Genomic DNA, 23,112 nt, shown 5'->3' with positions numbered 1-23,112 from the left:
CTCAGGACTCCGGAACTCAATTCCTCTGCCAATAAAGCCCAGTACACCATATGCCTTCCTCACAGCACTATTTACCTGGGTGGCAACTTTCAGAGATCTGTGTACATGGACACCAAGATCCCTCTGCTCATCCACACTACCAAGTAGCCTACCATTAGCCCAGTAATCCATCATCTTGTTATTCCTACCAAAGTGAACGACTTCGCACTTAGCTACATTGAATTCCATTTGCCACATTTCCGCCCAGCTCTGCAACTTATCTATATCCCGCTGTAACCTACCACTTCCTTCCTCACTATCCACACTCCACCGACTTTTGTGTCATCCGCAAACTTGCTTACCCAGCTTTCAAGTCCTTCCTCTAGATCATTTATAAAGATAACAAAAAGCAATGGTCCCAAAACAGATCCTTGAGGTACACCGCTAGTAACTGCGCTCCAAGATGAACATAATCCATCAACTACTACCCTCTGTCTCCTTCCAGCCAGCCAATTCCTAATCCAAACCTCTAATGTATCCTCAATGCCATACCTCCGAAGTTTTAGCATTAGCCTACCATGGGGAACCTTATCGAACGCCTTACTAAAATCCATATACACAACATCTACTGCTTTACCCTCATCCACTTCCTTAGTCACCTTCTCAAAGAACTCAATAAGGTTTGTGAGGCACGACCTGCCCTTCACAAAACCATGCTGGCTATCCCTGATGACGTTATTCCTACCCAGATGTTCATAAATCTTATCCCTTACCATTCTCTCTAAGACTTTGCCCACCACTGAAGTCAGACTCACTGGCCTATAGTTACTAGGGCTATCCCTACTCCCTTTCTTGAACAATGGGACCACATTCGCTATCCTCCAGTCCTCTGGTACTATTCCTGTTGACAATGACGACATAAAAATCCAGGCCAATGGCTCTGCTATCTCCTCCCTAGCTTCCCATAGGATCCTGGGGTAAATGCCATCAGGCCCAGGAGACTTATCTATATTCATCCTTTCCAATATTCCCAAAACCTCTTCCCTGCATATTTCCAGGGCATCCATTCTAATTATTTGTGATTCCATATTCACATCAGCAACAGTGTCCTGTTCCTGAGTGAATACTGATGAAAAGTACTGATTTAATGTCTCTCCAATCTCCTCCGCCTCCACACACAACTTCCCACTACTATCCTTGACTGGACCGATACCTACCCTAGTCATCCTTTTATTCTTGACATACCTATAGAAAGCCTTTGGGTTTTCCCTAATCCTACCAGCTAAAGACTTTTCATGTCCCCTTCTCGCTTCTCTTAGCTCCCTCTTTAGCTCCTTCCTGGCTACCTTATAACTCTCAATCGCCCCTACTGAACCTTCACGCCTCATCTTTACATATGCCGCCTTCTTCCCTTTCACAAGGGACTCCAATTCCTTACTAAACCTTACTTGTGAGGAAGAATCTCCCATTTAAGTTACTGGATTGTATTCAAGACATGTACAGGAGATTCATAATTTTCAAAACCTCAATATAAGAAGAAGAACATTGTATTTTAAAAGTTTACTCTTTCCCCAGCCTACCCACTTAAATTCCTGGTAGATGCATTTTCCAACCTCATTAACCTTAAATCCCCACACATTATCATAGGGGGATTTCAATGGTCTTACTGGATCCCACAGTAGACAGAATGCTCAAAGCCTCCTCCCCACCACCACACCCTCTTTACAATCTAAGCAATTGACTCTTGCTCAGGGGTACACCTGGAAGCTCCAGGTTCTTTTTTTAAAAAAAAAAGATTCAGACTGGTATAAATCTGGAGTAAAATCTTCAAAATGCTGTTTTAATCTTTTTAAGAGAGTCACAAATAAGGGTTCCAGTCTCTTCCCAAGAGATAATGGCTTGGGGGTGGGGGTGGGCACTTTTTTCCTGGCAGGATATGCTAACTACTTGCCCAGTTTTGATCACCAAAAAGCCTTTGTTTTGCAAAAGTGAGTTCCTTCTTGGCTGTCTGAGAGCATGGAGTTCAGTGTTGACCTAAGCTCTGTGATCCTCTGTAGCTTAGCCATGCCTTCTCACCTACCTTCAACCATATTTCAAACAAGTGTTGCTGTCTCTTCCTCTGCTGCTTCTTACTGGCAGAGTAGGAAATAATCATCCCCCTGGCATAAGCTTCAGCAGTTTCCCAGAGAATGGATAGATTGCTGGCTGAGTTTGAGTTAATGGCTAGGGAGCCTGAATTCATTGGAAAAATGCTCAGTGAACTTACTATCCTTAAGAAGGAAGGGATCCTTTTGCCAGTGTCCCAGACCAGTTACATTGCTCTTAATCTTAAGAAGTATACTGCTGTATGATCAGAAGTGGTAATATTCCCAATTGTGCAGGATGCCACCAAATCCAGGTGTGCTGCAGGAGTAAGAAAGAAATCAAACCTGGTGTGGCACCTGTGCAGGTGGGAGAAGAATATAAAATCTCTGCCTGTGGAGTGGCGACACCTCCAGCCCTAGTTCTATACACTGATCCACTAAAAATGATGTCGAGTTGCCTTCTTCAACCATTGTAGTCCATGTGATATAGGTACACCCACAATGCAGCTCTTCCATTTGAATCAGCAATGAAGGAATGGAGATAAAGTTCCAAGTCAACAATCTGTGCACACACAGTTATTGTCTCGAAAATGTAAAAAAAGGAGGCTCTGAAAAAGTGCACGAGAAAGATTTAAATGAATTCTCAACTGACAAGCTGAACTAACAGAAACAATTCAAGTTGTGACTCTTATCTACATATTAAAAAGTGAGAGAGATGATCAGATATATAAAGGGTTTAAAAAAAAAATGGCCAATAATAGACTGGGAAAAGGAGTTGAAAAGTAGAGAAGCAGTGAAAAATATTAGGAGAAATTTTATAGCTCCTATTTTGTGCAAAACAATAAGGACACACCATTCAGGCCTAACAAAGGAACATAAGAATGTTGATAAAAAAGGTGGACAACACATTTTGGTATTTAAGTTTCAAAATAAAGCCACTGGATGTGTGGTAAGCCTGTGAAGTCTTTTCATCCTAAAAACAAACTTGAGTATTTTGGAACAGAAACCAAAATGCATCAATTCCAAGAAAGCATGCAACCGCAATCAAATGCCTAGGAAAATCCTGGTTATGCTAACGGATAAAAATTTTCATACTGTTGAGTTTATGATCAGTCAAGCCCATTCATTCAATTTTGATTTCAGAACAGAATGGTAAATGTTTTAGTTCAGAGAAACAAAAATTGAACTACTTGTTCCTCCCAGCAAGAGAATCAAGTTCTCAGTTGAGAGGAAACAGTTCTCCGCTCAAGTCTGTAACTTCCAAGTACAGACAAAAATCTTTAGGCCTGTTAGGTCTGAGAAAGTTTATACCACTAGAACGGCTGAGATAGGAATGAATGTTCTCAGGGATGGCGTATTTGTAAAAAAGGATAATGTTGGGAAATGTGCTAAATGTTAGCATGTGTTTAAAAGTTTTTATTTTCTCTCATACTCTAATTTCTATCTTTTAAGCCATTCTTTGGGAAATTTTTTGAAATAATCCTTTAGCTTCTACTAATCCTTGCGTTTTTGGTTAATCTTGATACTAAGGGCTTTTGCCCGAAACGTCAATTTCGCTGCACTTTGGATGCTATGCTGCTGTGCTTTTCCAGCACCACTAATCCAGAATCTAATATTATGACCCCCTAATGATAACATTGGACAATTTTTAACAGAGTGGTTCATGTGTGCAATGAACTTCCAGAGGAACTGATAGATGCAGGTAGGAGTTACAATGTTGAAAAGAAATTTGGATTAGTACATAAATTAGTGGTGTTTGGAGATATATAGGCCAACAGACATATGGGTCTAGTTTAGTTTGGCATTATAAATCAGCACAGACTGGTTGGACTGAAGGATCTGTTTCTATGCTGTACAACTGACTCTAGGATGAAACCTGGTTTGATAGCTAGTGTCTAACTATTGCAATTGGTTAACATAGTGGGGACTTATTGCAATTGCCTTGTGACTATGCTGCAATAACAAATGTGTTTCATAAACAAAATCAAACCAAGCTTAGGTTTCCCTGGATGGAGAATTTAGAACCAGGGACAGAGATTAGGAAATATTACTTCATTTTGGCCTAGGGAATTCCAGAAGGAATAGCAGCCAGAGGGCTGCTGCAGGCTTAGTTCATTCAGTATATTCAAGACAAAAGATTGATAGATCTCCAGGAAGGAAGCAGGGAAATGGTGTTGAAGTAGAAGACCAGCCATGATCTAGTTGAAAGGTGGAACAGGCTCAAAGGCCAAACGTGCTGTTCTTTTCCTATAGTCCTACTTGCAATACTGGAATGAACAAACTATTGAATGAAGCAACAATACCTTTCCCTAATGATTTCTGAATAGTTAAAAGAATCCTAAATAATGGTTTGGCCATATCTTGGACAAAATACCATAATGCAATTTTTGGAAATAGTTCTTTTCCAATAAGAGATTCCACATTTATCTGATATTAAACAGCAAATGAGTATTTAATAGCACCATCCTCAGGAAATCCCAAAATGCTTTGAAGCCAACTTAATACTGCAGATTAAGCCAATGTACAATACAATAGTATTGCCTTTTGAAATGCAGTCAGTGCAGAAAACAAAATGTAAACCACCCAATGTCAGGATGCCATCAGTAACAATGAGATATGACTGGATGATTGGTTAAAGACAGATATTATGTAAGGATTAACCTTTGGGTAGTGCACTGGGGAGAACTCGCCCACTCTAAATTCTGTCATAGAATTCTTTGCATCCAGCTGAGTGCAATTTCATGTAAAACAAAAACTAATAATCCCTCAGAATGGTACTGAAGGGAGGGTGTCCATTATTTATTCAACTCCCTGCAATCCATCCATGATTTTAAAATCAGGCAAATGGGAGAGATTGTAGGTGCTGGGATTGTTTTCCTGAGAGGAGAAAAGATCATAAGGAAAGGAGAGAGAGTATTGTTCAAAGCATAATGGGTTCTGATGTTTGCTCCTTATTGCCTCCACTACCAAAACAGGAGAAATTCATTTGAACAGAGCTTTGAGAGCAGATTGTTGGATGTGGATTGACTCAAAGACTCTTAAGGGAGACTTGTTTGGTTAAAGCCTATTAAACCTGAAGTTTTAAACAATGTACACACTGGCATTGGAGTTATAATGCAGAAAAAGCAACATAAAAGTGAATATTCTAACAACTAAATTAAAAAACTGAATAGCAGCACAGATAGGTGTCAAAACTTTAGTGTGCAAGAGCTCAAGGATACCATTGTGATCAAGGACATATCTGTACTAAGTGTTTGCAGTTAAAGGAAACAAATGCATGACAGTGTGTTAGTATTCAAGAACCTGAAATAGCTTCTCTAAAGGAGGTGCTGCTTATTGCAGCTAAGCAGTGACAACAACATGGTCACTTTAATGACTGGAAACTGTCTGACTGAGATAAAAGGAGAGTGCAGATAGCCAGGAATTTGTTTCAGAGTAGTCATTTGATGTGGAGGGGCTGTAGATGCTTTAACTAGGGTTTACTGTTAAAAGTAAACTCTTCAGCACAAGGGGCAAGTGGGAGAAAATAAAATGTGTGAATTGAGGGGCTGATCTACAGCAAAACCAGCAGCGTGACATCACAAACCACTGCATGGCAAATACAGGAAAAACAGCTTATTGATCAGTAGGATTAGTGAATATTTCTAGTCTTAAGTAAACAAAGAAGTCTGGTTTATTTTTGGGTTTCTACAATCAACAACTTTAATAAAATGAAGAGCATGGTAACTAGAGTAATTAAAAATAGTTAAATAAGATTTGAGAGTGATGGCAGAGCAGGTGATATGTTGCTGCTGCAGCATGTAGCAGCTTCTGGACACCAAAGTGATCTAGTGAACACCTCCGTAGAAAATATTTGGAGCTCCAGGACAGACTGGAGTTGTTTTCCTTAGAGCAGGGAGATCAAAAAAGGCCATGACCGATGTATAAAACGGAGGTATGAAGATAGGGCAGTCAGGAATGAACGTCTCCCCTTGGAGCACAGATTCAAGACATGGGACTGGAGATTTAGAGGGAATGAGGAAAAAAAACCTTTTGCATCCACAGAATCTGGAACTTTCTGCCTGCAAAGGGTGGTAGAGGCAGAAAACCTCAACATTGAAGACATATTTAGATATGCACTTGTCATATCAATGCATACATGGCTATGAGCTAAGGCCAGGAAAATGGGTTCAGATTAGTTAGGCAAATTCTACAAGTCACACATCCTCTGTGGAGAGCAAGGGTTAATGTTTTTGGTCCAGAGTCCTTTCTTCACATCCTGCTGCGAGACATGCTGAGTTTTTTTTTTAACCCCCCCCAGCAACTTCTGCTTTTGTTGGATTTCCAGCATCTGCAGGCCTTTTGAATTTTTGTTTAGAATAGTTGCTTTTGACTGGCATGAACATGGGCTGAAGGGCCTTTCTCCGTGCTGTAGATCTCTGGAACTAGAGACTATCCCTGATCAAACCTTGCCTTTTAATGGAGGTTAGAGTCAGAGGTCTACAACATGGAAACAGGCCTTTAGCCCAACTTGTCCATGCCGCCCAGTTTTCACTATTAATCTAGCCCTATATGCCTGTGTTTGGTCCATATCCCATCCATGTATCTGTCGAAACATTTCTTAAAATGATGAAAGCGTACTCACTTTCACCACAACATCTGGCAGCCCATTCCAGACACTAGAAGTGAAAAATAATTGCCCTTCTGGACTCTTTTGTATCTCTCCCCTCACACCTATGCCATCAAGTTTTAGACTCCCCTACCATGGGCAAACGCTGTTGGCTATCTACCTGATGTATGCCTCTCAATTTTACCAACCGCTACAAAAAAGGTCACCCCCTCAGTCTCCTATGGTCTAAGCAATCCAGTTGAACTAGAGAGTGATTTTCTTAGAGGATGAAGACATAGTCTTACCCTATGTTCCGGGTCCAGTTATTTATTTGGACAATCTTTTGCAGCATTCTTTTGCAGGTGTGATTCATCCTCTTGACAATCCCTTTGAATTGGCAATAGTAGGCGGTGGACCTTGTGTCAGATACCAAGCATATTCATCATACCTGCATTCCTGGACTGTGAAGTAAGTTCCCTTGTCCAAATTTATACTATGGGGATGATCCCATCCAATGAAAATTTCTAATAAAGATGTCTTCAATGAAACATCAGCAGTGTTAGAGTGGACAGTCCTTTACCCATTCGATAAGAAGTGTCCATGCTGACCCAATATCCTTAAGTGCCCTCTTCAGGATGATTGGGAGATAGTGTAGTCTATTTGAAGGCTAGTTCATGGTCCTAGCTGCTGGCCTAGTGCTTTAACTCTCCTTTATTGACATAAATGTCTGAATTATTCTGGGTGTAAATGATACAATTCTCGACATAATGTTTTAAATCTTTACCCATTTTTGGCCACCAATCCAGTCCCTTAATTCAGTCAGTTGTGGCTTCTGGCCCTCAATGACCTGGGACATCACGGCATTGATAGATATTCTTTCCTTCAGAAAATTTGATAATAGTTTCCCTGCCATAACTATATAGCTTCACTAGCTATCAAGTACTATTTTACTTATGTAACAAGTGGTGAAAATCATCAAAGTCCCAGAGCACTATGGGCTGCTCTCTTAAGAGAGAGAAAGTCAACTGGTGAGGAGTTTAACTGGAGGGTCAGTCAGGCAAGGAGCAAGATTGAAGAGGCAATCATTCCATGGTGTCTCAGCTGGTATGGGAATTGAACCTGCACTGTGGGTGTCACTCCATCACATACCAGCAATTCAGCGAGTTACCATTAATAAAAGACGTTAGTTAAGCTCTCAGATGGAGTTAAAATTTATTTTCTATATTGTCACTTAGCACAATTGTATGGGCAGCACATAAAAGGGACTCAGACACATGTATCAAAGCCATGCATTTTGTGATGATGCTCTCACTTTAAAAAGGTTATTTTGTCCTTGGTAGTTGTTTTCAAACAGGGGTCCTCAAGGCAGAGGCTCCAAAGTGTCTAATTTAATGATGGAAGAGGAATGGCCAGTTCTCCCAGTTCAGGTCTTTTCTAGTTTGCTGTAGCTGTAGCATTCAAAAGACAATCCAGGGGAGTTGCAAACTTCAGTAAAAAATTCCTGACTTTCTTCTGAACTCTCTCCCTGGATATTGTTCCATTCTGTCTGTAAGAAACTGTTTGAATATACCTTTTTGTCAAGGGACGGGTTTATGGGATATTACTATATTGGGACAGTCAAGTAGCTATATCAGGTTGGTTAAGTCTTGCAACAGTTAAATTTTTAAAATTCCATTCTTTTGCTTGTGTTTAAACTGTAGTGTTTAAATAAATTCTGTTTTGCTTAAAGCCAAGTGGTTTGACCAGCTGCATCACACCTGCCTTTAAAATAAAGAAAAAAAGTTAGGGTCTAAGCTACCTTAAAATATTTTGAGGGGGTCTGACCTGGTTCATAACAGATCAGAGGCTTTTGTCAGGATTTGTTCAATAATTCCAGTTTGGGTTTAGGGTTGTTGGACTCAAAGGCAGTGAGTGGTAGGTGTTAGTGTTGTGTCCGGGTGTTGAATTCAGTTGGTTTAAAACCGTGCTGTGTTTAGTAATGGTTCTTTCATTTACTAAGAAGTGACTGGCATGGAAGAAGTGACTTTGGGGGTTTTTACAAAAAGGTGGTGAGCTAGGCAAAAAAGTTGTTGGAATTGGGATTGCCTTCATCTGTGAGAAAAGGAGGTAAATTTTGAGCTATTGCTGTAATTAATTTGCTGGAGACACCACTGGTACCTTTAAAGAATTTAATTGCAGATGAAGCAGATTGAACGTGAAAAGGAACTGAAACAGTTTAAGTTATGGTAAAAAGCAGACAAAAGGGAGAAAGTGTGTGTACAAACTTCAGAAGTTGGCAATTAGACAGGAAAGTTAGCTTAAAAAAGATGGAAGTGAAGGTAGAAGGTAGGCTTAGAGAGAAGGATAGTGATGATGAGCAATCCCATCATAACCAAAGCTGGGTGGGCATCTGTGTAAATATATCCAAGCATTGTTAAAGTTTGACGAGAAGCATTCAAAAAAGCCTTTTTCATCTTTTTTGAGAAAGTGGCTGAACAGATGCACTGGCCAGTAACCATGTAGGTTTTATTGATCCAAACAAGGCTTCTAGGTAGAGCTAGTGAGGTATTTGCATTACTATTAGGTGGTGGTATCTGGGGCATGAGATGGCAAAGAAAGCCATCTTAAGTGCACATGAGTTTGTGCCAGAAACCTACAGACAATCCAAGGAGACACTCTGGTCAAACAGATGGATTCTGTCAAACTCAAAATAATTTTGGTAGGTGGATAAGGGCATTAAATATTGAGCAAATATGACACTCGGGTGATTATTTTGTAGACATTCAAAAATTCACTTCCCGAGGTATTGAGAACTCATGTGGAAGAGCAGAGAGTTAAAACTGCAAGATTAGTAGCTGAAATGGCTGATGATTAGGAATCGATTCATAAATCAAAGTTTGGCTTTCAACATCAATTTCAATCAGAGGGGGTTAGTAATTGGGGAAAAAAAATCCTCCCGTGCTAAGTAGATCTCTGAAGATAATAAAAGTAGCTTACCACAGGGTAAAAAGGAAACCCATGAAGAGTAAAGAAAAATTAAAAAGCTCAGGTGTTTTTACTGCAGTAAAGTGGGTCACATGAAGTCACACACAGTGTAGGTAGGTTAGAAAACAAAAGACATACTGGGAAGACAGATGTTGGAAAACATGAAAAGCCAGTAAATTTTGTTAAAGGAAAGCTCAGTGGTGGCTAAAAAGCTGCACCAGAACATAAAACCTGGTTGAAGGTTGGTTGAGAAGGAAGTGCCAGATCTTAAACCATTTACAGGTCCTTCTGATATAAACACATGAAGTGTGAATTGGTAATGACAATTGATGAATCATGGACATTGGTTATAGCGACTTTCTATTAGCAATCTTTTATAGAATAATTTCCTATGGCAAATCATGCTATGGAAAACTGCTATCATGTGAAGTTGCAAAGGAATACAACTATCGCATTATCACAGAACAACCGGCACGTGCGAAGGTAAGGTTTACTGGCATAGGCAAGGAGCAGCAGTTAAACAAGTTACAGTATTAAGAAACATGGGATTATGTCAAATCTTTGATGTTGAGAGATGTGGAGGACTATTGCCTAAAAAAAGTGCACTACTATATAGAATGAGGTTGGAGTGTCTGCTGAAAAGAGAAGTGGCGGTAGGAGTACTGGAGAAACCTTTGGCTTTAGGAATACAATTTGTCCTTGGTAAAAAAAAATATAGTTGGATCATAAGTAACAGTGCTGCCTATTACAGTTGAAAATTAGGCAACTGAGGCATTACAGCTAGTATACCGAGATTTTTCCTAACCGTGTGATAACAAGAGCACAAAGTTGAAGCAGAAGGAGAAATCAAATAATACAAATAAGGAAGTTGAAGTAGAATTATCAGAGACCACGTTTGATTGAATGGTTGAGCCAAAACAGGAACAGGTGGAGGACAAAGTGGATATTTTCAGCTCAGAGAAATAAACTGAGTTACAACAGAAAGATGAAAAAACTGAAGCAATTGCATCAAAGAAGAATCCGAGTGTATTCCTGAAATGTTATCATCTTAAAAATGATGCCTTGAGGAAATGGAGACCATCACATATTCAGGCAGATGAGAAATGGGCAAAAGTTCATCAAGTTATGTTACAAGTGGGTTATAGAAACTGGATGTTGTGGGAAGCACATGAATTACCAGTAGGTCATCATTTAGGGGTAAGAATAACTCAAGCTAAAATACAATTTTTTTTATATATTGGCCAAAACTGCATATAGATGCAATTGAATTTTGCCAGGCATGTCAGGTAATTGGAAAGCCACAGGCAGTAATACAACCCACATTTTTAATACTTATTCCTGCATATGAGGAAACTTATACAAGAGTCTTAATTGATTGCATAGGACCCCTACCTAAAACAAAAAAAGTAGGCATCAGTTTTTGTTGACAACAATACTACCAGATTTCCAGAGGTCATTCCATTACACAACATTCACAGCTAAAAAGGATTGTAGAGGAATTGACCCGATTTTTCATTAGATACAATCAGATAAAGGGTCAAAATTTTACATGAAAATTATTCAAGGAAGCTCTGGATAGCTTAGGAACAAAAACAATTCAAATCCACTAAATACCATTTGGAATCTCAAGGAGTGTTAAAAAGAGATCAGCATTAAAAGGCAGTGTTGAGGGCTTAAAGTAAAATAAAGACGATCCAGATTGGGGAAAAAGGAATTCCTTTTGTTTTTTTTTGCCATGAGGGATACACCACTTGAATCAACCTAATTCAGTCCATTTGAATTGGGCTGTGGGCAGGAAGTGAGAGGCTCACTGAAAATTAAAAAGAAATTAGCAAGTCAGAATTCAGAGACTATATGTGAATATGCTTAAAAAAGGTAATTTTGATAGTGAAGGAAAGCAAAAAAGGAGAATGTGGTACTGGTTACAAGACAGAGTGAAGAACCTAGTTCAGAGAATTCTGAATTGGACATTCCACAAATTGAATTGAGGATGAGGAAGTTCTTAAAAATTGGGATAAACAGAGTTACCTTCCAATGATCTGAAACAGTTATTACTAATCACATGGGGAGATAAATGTGGGAATAAAGCTGGAAAGTACTCATCTAATTATGTATAATGTAGATATAAGAAATGCTGTTCTGACCCATAGGCCACAGTCAGTTAAGATTAGGGAAAATATTTCATTCACAATAACACTCGTGCCCCCAGGGGTGTGTACTCAGCCCCCTGCTGTACTCACTATACACCCATGACTGCATTGCCAAATACCAGTCTAATGCCATTTAGAAGTTCACTGACACCACCATAATTGGTTGAATCTCAGATGGCGACAAAACAGACTACAGACGGCAAGTGGAAGACCTGGAAAAATGATGCACCGAGAACAAACTAGCTCTCAATGCCAGCAAAACCTAGGAGCTCATTGACTTTCGACAGAATGTTACTAATGCCCCCTACATATTAACAGCACAGCGGTGGAGCAAGTGGAGAATGTCAAGCTCCTGGGAGTGGTCATCCACAACAAACTTTCTTGGACTTTTCATGTGGACGCACTGCACAACATCTCTTTTTCAGGCAGCTGAGGAAATTTGGCATGACGGCAAATACTCTTGCCAACTTTCATCGGTGCGCCAGAGAGCATTCTGTCTAGATATATCACTACCTGGTATGGCAACTATACCATTCAAGAGCGGAGATGGTTACAGAGAGTGGTGAACTCTGCCCGAACAATCACAAGGCCAACCTCCCATCTATAGAATCCATCTACCAAGCCTGCTGTCAAGGAAAGGCCGCCAGCATTCTCAAAGATCAATCCCACTCTGGCAACGTTTTTCCTACAATCTCTACCATCGGGGAGAAGGTACAGAAACCTGAACACACGCACCAGATGGTTTCATAACAGTTTCTACCCTACTGTTAGAATACTGAATTGACTCAAACTCTTAGTATTCATCTGTACCTGTGTTTTTGTTTTTGCCGCTGTTTGCCTATTTACTTATCTTTGCTACTTTACTCTGATCTGCCTGTACTGCAAAGCTTTTCACTGTGCCTCAGTACATGTGATAATAAATTCAATTCAATTATCCAACATTCTTAGACTTAACTCTCAAAGTTGGGGTCAAGACTGTAGTACTGGAAAAGCACAGCAGGTCAGGCAGCATTCGAGAAGCAGAATTGACATATCGGGCATAAGCCTTTCATCAGGAGAGTTGGGACAGGTCAAAAAAGACCGATTGTGTAGTTTTTGAGTAGGCATTCAAAACTAGTTGCCGTGATTGGAGCTCACCCATAGTAATGATTCCAAAATGGTTGTGTGTAGATTATTTCAAAAAGTCAATGCAGTTACAAAGTTGGATTCATATCCGTTTCCACATTTGGAAGATTGTATTGAGAAGGTGGAACAAGCAACTTCTATTTTAAAGTTGGACTTACCGAGTTGATACTGGCAGGTACCTTTATCCAAAGGAAAAAGGAGTGAAGACAATTTCAACTTGCGTAACCCCAAAAAGGGACTGTATCTATTTAAAGTCTACCATTTTTGTTTGAAAAATGCACCAGCCGCATTTCAAAGGCTAACCAATAATATTATTTTTGGATTACCGAATCGTGTAGTAGACGAAATTGATGACTTGGCAATCTTTAGTCACACATGCAAGGAACATTTGTAATACTTTACAAATTATTGGACAGGTTTTTGGGAGGCAGGCTTGGTGATAAATCTGGCTAAGAGCGAATTTGCCAAACTCTGAGCCACATTCCTGGGCCATTTTATCAGACATGGATAGATAGCCCACAGAATATGAAAACAAACATTTCTGGGGAGTTTCCCATACCAAAGACAGCAGTACTACGATTCTTGGAATTGAATAGGTTTTTAAATCTGAAATTCATGCCAAATGTTAGTGGTGTGGTTGTTTCACTGACTGACTTAAAACACAAAATTTCAATGGACAGATGAATGCCAGAAGGCATTTGACAGCCTGAAAGCTGTGTTAACCATTGCTCCAGTATTAGCCACACCTAATTATGCAAAGCCATTCAAGGTGGCTATCGATAAGCAGCATGTGGGTGTCAGTGCTGTACTCTCACAAGATGAAAAGATAGAAAGGCCTATCGAATATTTCTACAGGAAACTGAATATTCATCAACAGAAATATTCCATAATGGAGGAGACCTTTAGCTTGGTGACTGCGTTACAATATTTCAACATTTATATTGCCAGTAATGTGTCAGTAACGTTCGATTAGATTACTTACAATGTGGAAACAGGCCCTTTGGCCCAACAAGTCCACACTGACTCTCCGAAGAGCAACCCACCGAGACCCATTCTTCTACATTTATCCCTGGCTAATACACCTAACACTATGGGCAATTTAGCATGGCCAATTCACCCAACCTGCACATTTTTGGACCGTGGGAGGAAACCAGAGCACCCGAAAAGAAACCCACACAGATATAGGGAGAATGTGCAAACTCCATTGAGGCGGAAATTGAACCCGGGTCTCTGGCGCTGAGAGGGAGCAGTGCTAACTACTGTGCTAATGTGCTGCCCACAATGTGTCCGATATCATAATCCATTGAAGTTTTTGGAGTAATTCAAGGACAAAAATTCCCAACTGTTTAGATACAACTGCTTTAGATACTGCAGCCATTCAATTTGACAATTATACATGTGGCAGGATAAGAAAACGTAATTACTAACCCATTGTCGAGAGTTGGATAAAGAAAAGATGGAGGGGTTCGGTGGTACAAGTAAATGGACTGAAATAGAAGATAGGAGTGAATATTTGGATGCTTACAATCAATGAATGTATTATAGTGTGTATGAACAGAATAAGACTGAAGGGTTTTAAATGAAGCCATCTCTTTATGTATTTTTTAAAGGGGTGGGTTGGGAAGGTGTGACAATGCTGTTACTTTATCCTTGGTGTTTTTTTTTGAAAAAGGAGGTTGTAAAGGCAGAGGTACTGAAGTGTCTAGATTAAAATGAAAGGAGTAGCCAATTCAGGCTTTTGCTAGCTTGTTTTAGGAGGAGGTGCGGAAAGAGACAAACAGAATTCAGGGGATTTGTAAATTTCAGTAAAGTGTTCCTGACTTCCTTCTGAAATTTTCCTGGATGCTGTTCCCTCCTGCAAGAGCTGTTTGAATTCACATTTTTTTTTGTATAGGGGTGTGTTTATGGGATATTACTATATTGGAACAGTTAAGTTGCTCTATCAAGTCAGTTACATTTTCCAATAGTTGTTATTCTAAATTCCAATTTCTTTTGTTAGGGTTTCAACTGTAGTGTTTAAATAAATTCTGTTTGGCTTAAAGCCAAGTGGTTTGACCAGCTGCATCACACCTGGAACACCCACTTCACATCTACTTTTTAAGAAAAAAAAAGTTAGGGTCGATGCTACCTTAAAAACATTGAGTGGGTCTGGCCTGGTCCGTTACAATTTGTAACGAGTACTTTAGATTCATAAAGGCTTAGGAGACAGAACTGAAAATTGCAACATGCATGAACTCAATAAAACCCAATCTCCGTTTACAAGGTTATTAAGTACTGTGGGTTAAGTATATATTTAGCAACAACTGCACATACTATGTAATAAAAGAACTAAGCCACCTATTCAAGAATCTTATCAAACATTTCATGCTGATTAATGCAGGGGAAAAAAAAACAAATTACACCAAGGCACACATCAGACGAACTGATCAGAACCTGCACTAGGATTTCCATGCAAATACAGCTCTCAGTACAAGTGCTCACCTGGTCAATGTTTCACATCTCATGACAGAAATCAGATGGGAAAAAGCACCAGGAATATGTAATATACAAAGTTAACTGAAAATAAAAGGCTGCTTTCAACTCTATGACAAAGAACAAGAACACAGAAATAACAGTGTTTCATTAAAAATTAACAGATGCAGTATCACATCTATATTTAGTGATTAAACTGCTGTTACCAATAATGCAAGATGACAAAGTTTAAGGGTAAATTCTACCCAAATAGTCAAATAATGAGAGTTAAATTTGGAATAAGTTACCGTGGCAACCATCATGGTGTTTTTGATCACTCCATTTTACGGCACGCAAATTTCCTTGCCAGCCTGCAGATGGCATTGAACCAGGTACACCTGAAGGATGGATATCCAACATTAATCATCATTTGCAGCAATTACAAAAACTGAAAACTATTTAGGAACAAATCTTGCATTTTGTGTTGTTTTAAATAAGGTAGGAAATTACTAAACTCCTTAGGTTAAAAATTTCCACAAAGTTTAAATGATAAGCACAGATTAGTGGCAATTACTTGTAAATGTGCAGTTTTCATAATTGAAATTTCCTCAAAATACCTTGTGTCTCAAAGATCAAGCTCTCGAATCCTGGGGGAGGGGGAACAGTGGCCCAGTCTCAGAACTAAAATGAGGCAGGAGCCATTGTTGCTGTTCAAGAGGAAACCGCCCACAACAGATAAAACAACCAATAATAAAATTGTTCTTTCCTGATGGCAGTTCAAATCTGGCGACAAGTCTGTGGTTTTACTTGCAGGCAGCAGAAATAGTCTGCAAGCCACATTTACATTTTCACATAGGAAATTCAGAAGTTGTGTTTCTCCACAACACAAATGAGAAGGTGGTGGTCACTTGGCCCTTTGATCCTGCTTTACAAGTCAATTAAATCATGGCTGATACGATAGTAATAAGGATTGGAAGATATTGCTTGACAATTGCAACCCTCACCATCCCCTTGCTCCTCCTCTTTTCCCCTACCCAGCCCAATAACTATTTCCTTGCAGATAAGAAAGCAACATCAATAACCTGTCTAACTTATCCTTAATGTATTAAGTGACCCTCTTCTGACACTTTTCTGTGGTAAAAACATTAAAGGATTGTGACCTTCACCAGAAGCTCCTCTTGTGATGATACTGCCTCTCTAACAAGGTTATAGTGTCTTTAGTTTCTTTCACGAGGAGTCATAAAAGGTTGGAGTTGTGATATGTCTGAAAATATCTACTTGAAAAGACTTCAGTTTTTTTTTGAAAACATTTGTATAATGAAATGGGGAGTGGCCCGTTCTGGGTTTGGTCTGGTTTGATTTGGCTTGGTTTTAGCCAGCAGTTTGTTTGAAGCTGCTAGTCAAGGAGCAGGTCCATGCTGATCCTCTCTCTCGTAAAAGCCCAGCGTTTGATTTTACCTTTTTTGGCCAAGAGGGTACTTACGAGGATGTTGCAAGTATTTGGAACAGGACCATTAAATTTCAAGAGTCGACTGAATTTTCAGAGGGGGGGGGTTAGAGTTATTCTAAATTGGGTTCGCTTTTGTTCGTGTTTCATTCAGTAGTCTGCAAATAAATTCTGCTTTGTTTACAATTGAGTGGTCAGGCCAGCTGCATCATTGCTGGAGTATCCACCTTACACCTGCTTAAAACAGCTTTCAGAGCATCAGAGCTCCCTTCTTGAAGTGTTTGAGGGGGGCCTGACCTATAACACTCTCAGATTGGAAATAAACTGCTTTGTTTCAATGAGAGTGTATTTCAATTTTGGAAAAAATGATTACACTTTCGGGGGAGACAAATGTTAACTGGACCAAAAATAATTCACAGAAACTAAAAACAGAAGTTGCTGAACAAGTTCAGCAGGTCTGGCAGCATCTGTGAAGAGAAATCAAAGTTAACGTTTTAGGTTCTGGGTTCTGAGGAAGGGTCATGTGACCTGAAATGTTACCTTTGATTTCTCTTCACAGCTGCTGCCACACCTGATCTTTTGCAGCAATTTTTATTTTTGTTCTTTCAGTAATTCACAGGCCCAGACTAAAGCCCAGCAGAACATTGATTCACACCCCATCATTGCAGTGATATTTAAAAATTAGCTAACACAAATCAGGAACAGGCTAGGGTCTCTTGTAGCAGAGTGGTACTAACCTCCACGTCTGGGCCAGGCAGAACTACTTCAGAGGCAGGTCATAACACCTCTGAGTAAGTTAATTATAAAAAAAGGTAGAAAATAAACCTGGAATTTAAAGCCAGTATCACTGACCATGACAATTATCAACAATTGTGGAGACACCCTTTTTGTTTCGCCATAGCATTCAAGTTGAAAGGCAATTAAAGATGGACGACAAATGCCAATATTAATGGTGACACCCATAATAAAGAATGAAGAATAAAGTATTCTAGTTGCAGTTAACTACTGTCACGATTACAAATACTTGCTCCATAAACAGCATCCATTTTAGAACTGTTCTAGTCACATTCCACACGCCTTGTCCTTGGCACAGTTTAGCCGCAGTTCATTCAGGAAAGCATTTTTAACTACTTGTCCTGCTACCTTTTGGACAGCTGTGGATATCCAAGATCCCTATATACAACTTCACTTACTACCAATCACACCAAGATATAGACTAATTAACATTAGCTATCACAGCAGACATACAGGCATACACAGGTGTCAGAGGATTTCCAGAAGACGACACAGCAAGCCTCACTCTTTGCCTTAGAGACCTCCTTCATTTCAGTCCGATATCCTGAGGATCAGCAAATCCTTTTATGCCAGACTGTATGACACAAAGCTGACAGAACAGCAAGCCTCCCATACATTCCTGTCCTCTATCAGGAGGGACTTAAATGATAATACACGGGACCTGCCACCATCTCTGGATGAGCCAACCAAGGCCCAAATCCTTTGAGATGGGTAAAACTCCAAGACGTAATGGCTTATTGGCCAAGTTGTATTCAACTCTATTATGTTGGATGGATCAGATTTTGTCCATTTTGTGCAAGGGGGTTTCCTGACACAGTATGTCAAAGGGCCAACAAGAGGGGAGGCCACATTGGATCTGGTACTTGGTAACAAATCAGGCCTGGTGCTTGATTTAGTGATAGATGAGCACTTGGGGGAAGAGAGTGACCATCATTCGGTTATTAGCTTAAAAATGCGTTGCTGGAAAAAGCGTAGCAGGTCAGGCAGAATCAAAGGAACAGGGGAAATCGATGTTTCGAGCATAAGCCCTTCTGCACGACCTGCTACACTTTTCCAGCAACACATTTTTAAGCTCTGATCTCCAGCATCTGCAGTCCTTATTTTCTCCTACATAATTCGGTTATGTTTAGTTTAGCAATAGAAAGAGATAGGTACATGCCACAGGGAAAGAGTTATAGGTGGGGTGGGAAACTATTTTAATGCAATTAGGCAAGACTTAGGGGGCATAGCATGGACAATCAAAATGCGAAGCTGGTTTATGGAACGGATATTGCATCTCTGATAGGTATGTCCTGGTCAGGCAAGGAGGAAGTATTAAGATAAGGGAACCGTGGTTAACTAAAGAAATTATATCTCTTGTTAAGCAGAAAAGGAAGGCTTTGTGACGTTGAGGTGAGATAGTTTAGATGAGGCGATGGAGAGAGTTACAGAGTAGCTAGGATGGATTTAAAGAGAATTAAGAGGAGCAAGGAGGGGACATGAGCAGTCTTCAGCAGGTAGAATAAAGGAGATCCCTAAAGCTTTCTATAGATATGTGAGGAAATACAAGGATTGAAGGTAGGAATTGGGCCTGTCAAAGACAGAAGAAGTGGGAAGTTGAGTAGGGACCCTGTGGAAATTGGAGGTGCGAAACAAATATTTCTCATCTGTTTTCACTCAGCAAAAAAAAAGGAGAATATTGTAGAGGAGAAGACTGAGATATGGGCTATTAGCCTTGAAAGGACTGATGTTAGTAAGGAGGTATTGTGAAAGTAAACAAGTTCCCTGGGTCAGATGGGATTTTTCTGAACTCTCTGGGAAGGAGATGGCCAAGCCTTTGGCCTTGTTCTTTGAGTCATCATTGTCCACAGTTTAGTACCAGAGGACTGGAGGATTGCAAATGTTGCAACCTTGTTCAAGAAAAGGCAGTAGAGATAAACAAGGTAACTATAGACTAGTGAGCCTTACATCTGTTGTAGGAAAAGTTTTGGAAAGGATTGTAAGAAATTTGGAAAGGATTTATCATCTAGCAAACAACAATTTGATTGGAAATAGTCAACATGGATTAGTCAAGGGCAGGTCGTGTCTCACAAACCTGAGTTTTTGCAGATGGTGACTATGCATGTGGATGAGGATCAGGCAGTTGACGTGATGTACGTGGACTTCAGTAAAGTCTTTGATAAGGTTCCACATACAGTTATGGAGAAAATGTGGAGGCATGAGACTGAAGGTGTTTTAGCAGTTTGGATTAAAAGCTGACTTTCTGTAAGAAGGCAACGAGTGGTGGTTGATGGAAAACATTCAGCCTGGAGGCCATTTACTAGTGGCATGCCACAAGGATCTGTTTTGGGACCACTGCTGTTTGTTATTTTTATGAACGACATGGATGCAGGCATAAGTGAACAGGTAGTAAATTTGCAGAGGATACTAAAGTCGGTGGAGTGGTGGACAGTGTGGAAGAATGTTGCAGGGAGACTTGGATAAACTGCAGAACTGGGCTGAAGAGGTGGCAAATGGAGTTCAATGCAGATTAATGTGAGGTGATTCATTTTGGGAAGAATAACAGGAAGGCAGAATACTGGGTCAATGGAAAGATTCTTGGTAGTGTGGATGTGTAGAGGGATCTTGGTGTCCATGTACATAGATTCCTGAAAGTTGTCACCCAGGTTGATAGTCCTAGTAAGACAGCATAAAGTGTGTTAGGTTTTATTGGTAGAGGGATGGAGTTCCGGAACCATGATGACATGCTGTAACTGTACAAAACACTTGGAATATTGTGTGCAGTTCTGGTCGTCCCACTACAGGAGGATGTGGAAGGATTGGAAAAGGTGCAGAGGAGATTTACCAGGATGTTGCCTGCTCTGGAAGGGAGGTCTTATGAGGAAAAGCTGAGGGACTTGGGTCTGTTCTCATTGGAGCTAAGTGGCGATTTAGTCGAGGCATACAAGATGATCAGAGGATTAGATAGGGTGGACAGTGACAACCTTTTTCCTAGGCTGATGACATCTGCTTGTACAAGGGGGCATAGCTGCAAATTGAGGGGAGGTGGATATAAGACATGTTTGAGGAATGTTCTTCACTCAGACTAGTATGCCATACCTTGGATAACCATATGAATAATGAAGGAATAGTCTAGGGTGATGGGCTTAGATTAGTTCACAGGTCACAACAATGAGGGCTCTAGGGCCTATTCTTTGCTGTATTGTTCTATGTTCTAACTCTGCTGAACATGATTGGCCAGGATGTGCTGGAGGTTTACAACATAATGCTTCTGGTTTGAAACATGTGAATCCATGAAAAAAAAGGGCATCATGTGCAAGCAGAAGGGAGGAAATTAGAAATTGGGTGACCAATTTCATTGAATGTGGATTATAAAATTCTGTCCAAAGTCATCACCAACAGGGTTAGGTCTGCTCTGGGACCAGTGATTCGCACCAACCAAACTTGTGCTGTACCAGGCAGGATGATCTCAGAGCCTCACTCCTCAGATACACGATCACCTACGTGCAGGACAGGGAAATGGATGACTGCCTGATCAGCCTGGACCAGGAGAAGTCGTTTAACAGGACAGCACACACCTTCATGTGGTATGTGCTTTAGGGAAGGAATCTTCAATTGAATCAGACTGCTCTACACCAAGACCAGTAGTGCAGTCTCAATCAACTGATGGGAATAAAAAGTTCCCAAACAGATCAGGAATCAGGCAGGGCTGCCCACGCTCTCCTGCCTTGCTTCTGTGTTTCATAAGCTCTTTTGCTGAGTTCATCAGAAAAGATACAAGCCTGACAGAGGTTACTATTCCATGCAATGGAGGACTGGAGGTCAAAACCTCCTTGTACACTGAATGACGTTGCCCATCTCTGCTAGGTTTCACTGGTCAGTGCACAGACTCCTGAACATCTGCAATTAGTTCGAACTAGCTGATTGATGACGTCACTTCCGCCTATCATGGCCGCTTCCACAGCCACTTCCGTCCTTCAATTCTTCATACACCACACGTGACATCACCTCCACCCCTCACCATCGCTGATGTCACTCAGTAACTTCCGCCCCCGCGCCCCCCACTGCCATGTTTGCCACCATTTCCGCCCCCACCAACGCCACTCACCTGCATTCTGCTGACATGCCCCCCACAGATCCCACTGTCACCATCCCCGCCCCACAGAACCCTGAGGGGAACACCACCCCGCTCTCGACTCTACCCCCATTCCCTCCCACCACCACACCCACACCAGAGCCCAGCCCTGCTGAGTTTTCACCATCCCTCCAGACTTCCCCCTCACTGAGGACGAACAATCAGTCCTCAGCAAAGGACTCACCATCATCCCCCTCCACCCACTCAATGAATTGAATACACGCCGTGATGTCGAACACTTCTTCTGCCACCTCTGTCTCCGAGTTTACTTTCACAATCTGGATTCCCGCCCACCTTCCGAGGACCCCTTCACCCACCTCCAACACACTCCATCCACCTAGACACACCTGCCCTTGACCTTTTCATTTCCAACTGCCGCTGGGACATTAACTGCCTCAACCTGTCTACCCCCCCCCCCCCCGCCTCCAACCTCTCACCATCAACACGCAGCCCTCCAATCCTGACCTCACCGTCAAGCCAGCAAATCAAGGGGGCGCAGTGTTAGTCTGGTCACTGACCTCTACACTGCTGAAACCAGACGCCAACTTGAGGACGCCTCCTCCTACCGTCCCCTCGACCATGACTCTACCACCCATCAACAAACCATCTCCCAGACCATACAGAACCTCATCACCTCAGGAGATCTCCGACTCAACTTCCAACCTCAATCTGGGAACCTCGCACTGCCCAGTTCTACCTCCTTCCCAAGATCCACAAGCTTGACCACCCTGACCGATCCATGGTCTCAGCATGCTCCTGGCCCACTGATCACATTTCTACCTACTTCGACACTGTCCTATCCCCCCAGTCCAAGAACTCCCCATATACGTTCGGGACACCACCCATGCCCTACACCTCCTCCAAGACTTCAGGTTCCCCGGCCCCCAATGCCTCATCTTCACCATGGATATCCAGTCCCTCTACATCTCCATCTGGCATGACCAAGGCCTCCAAGCCCTCTTTTTTCCTCTCCAGACATCCCCAACAGTACCCTTCCACCGACACGCATTCATTTGGCCGAACTGGTCCACACCCTTAATTTCTCCTTTGAATCCTCCCACTTCCTCCAGACCAAAGGAGTAGCCATGGGCACACATATGGGCCCCAGCTATGCCTGTCTCTTTGTTGGCTACGTAGAACAGTCCATCTTCCGTAATTACACCAGCATCACTCCCCACCTCTTCCTCCCCTACATTGATGACTGCATTGGTGCCACCTCGTGCTCCCGCGAGGAGGTTGAGCAATTCATTAACTTCAACACATTCCACTCGGACCTTAAAATTTACCGGGACCATCTGACACCTTCCTCCCCTTCCTGGACCTCTCCATCTCCATTAATGACAACTGTCTCGACACCGACATTTTTTACAACCCACTGAGTCCCACAGCTACCTGGATTACACCTCTTCCTACCC

The 23,112-nt window shown here is 41.3% G+C and overlaps 1 protein-coding gene across 2 annotated transcripts in view; it reads right to left on the bottom strand.

Moving 5' to 3' along the window:
* LOC132832268 (N-acetyllactosaminide beta-1,6-N-acetylglucosaminyl-transferase-like) overlaps positions 1–23,112 on the bottom strand; it is a 46,777-nt gene that overhangs the window by 8,523 nt on the left and 15,142 nt on the right. The window contains exon 2 of one of the 2 annotated variants that reach the window (XM_060850116.1): positions 15,650–15,739. The exons of the other annotated variant lie outside the window; for it this stretch is intronic. Coding sequence (XP_060706099.1) covers positions 15,650–15,739 — 90 coding nt within the window. The remainder of the gene's footprint in view (positions 1–15,649; positions 15,740–23,112) is intronic. 2 annotated transcript variants of the gene reach the window in all.

This window comes from Hemiscyllium ocellatum, chromosome 34 (assembly GCF_020745735.1).
Source record: "Hemiscyllium ocellatum isolate sHemOce1 chromosome 34, sHemOce1.pat.X.cur, whole genome shotgun sequence".
Lineage (NCBI taxonomy): Eukaryota > Metazoa > Chordata > Chondrichthyes > Orectolobiformes > Hemiscylliidae > Hemiscyllium > Hemiscyllium ocellatum.
This window is presented reverse-complemented; position numbering and strand designations above follow the sequence as displayed.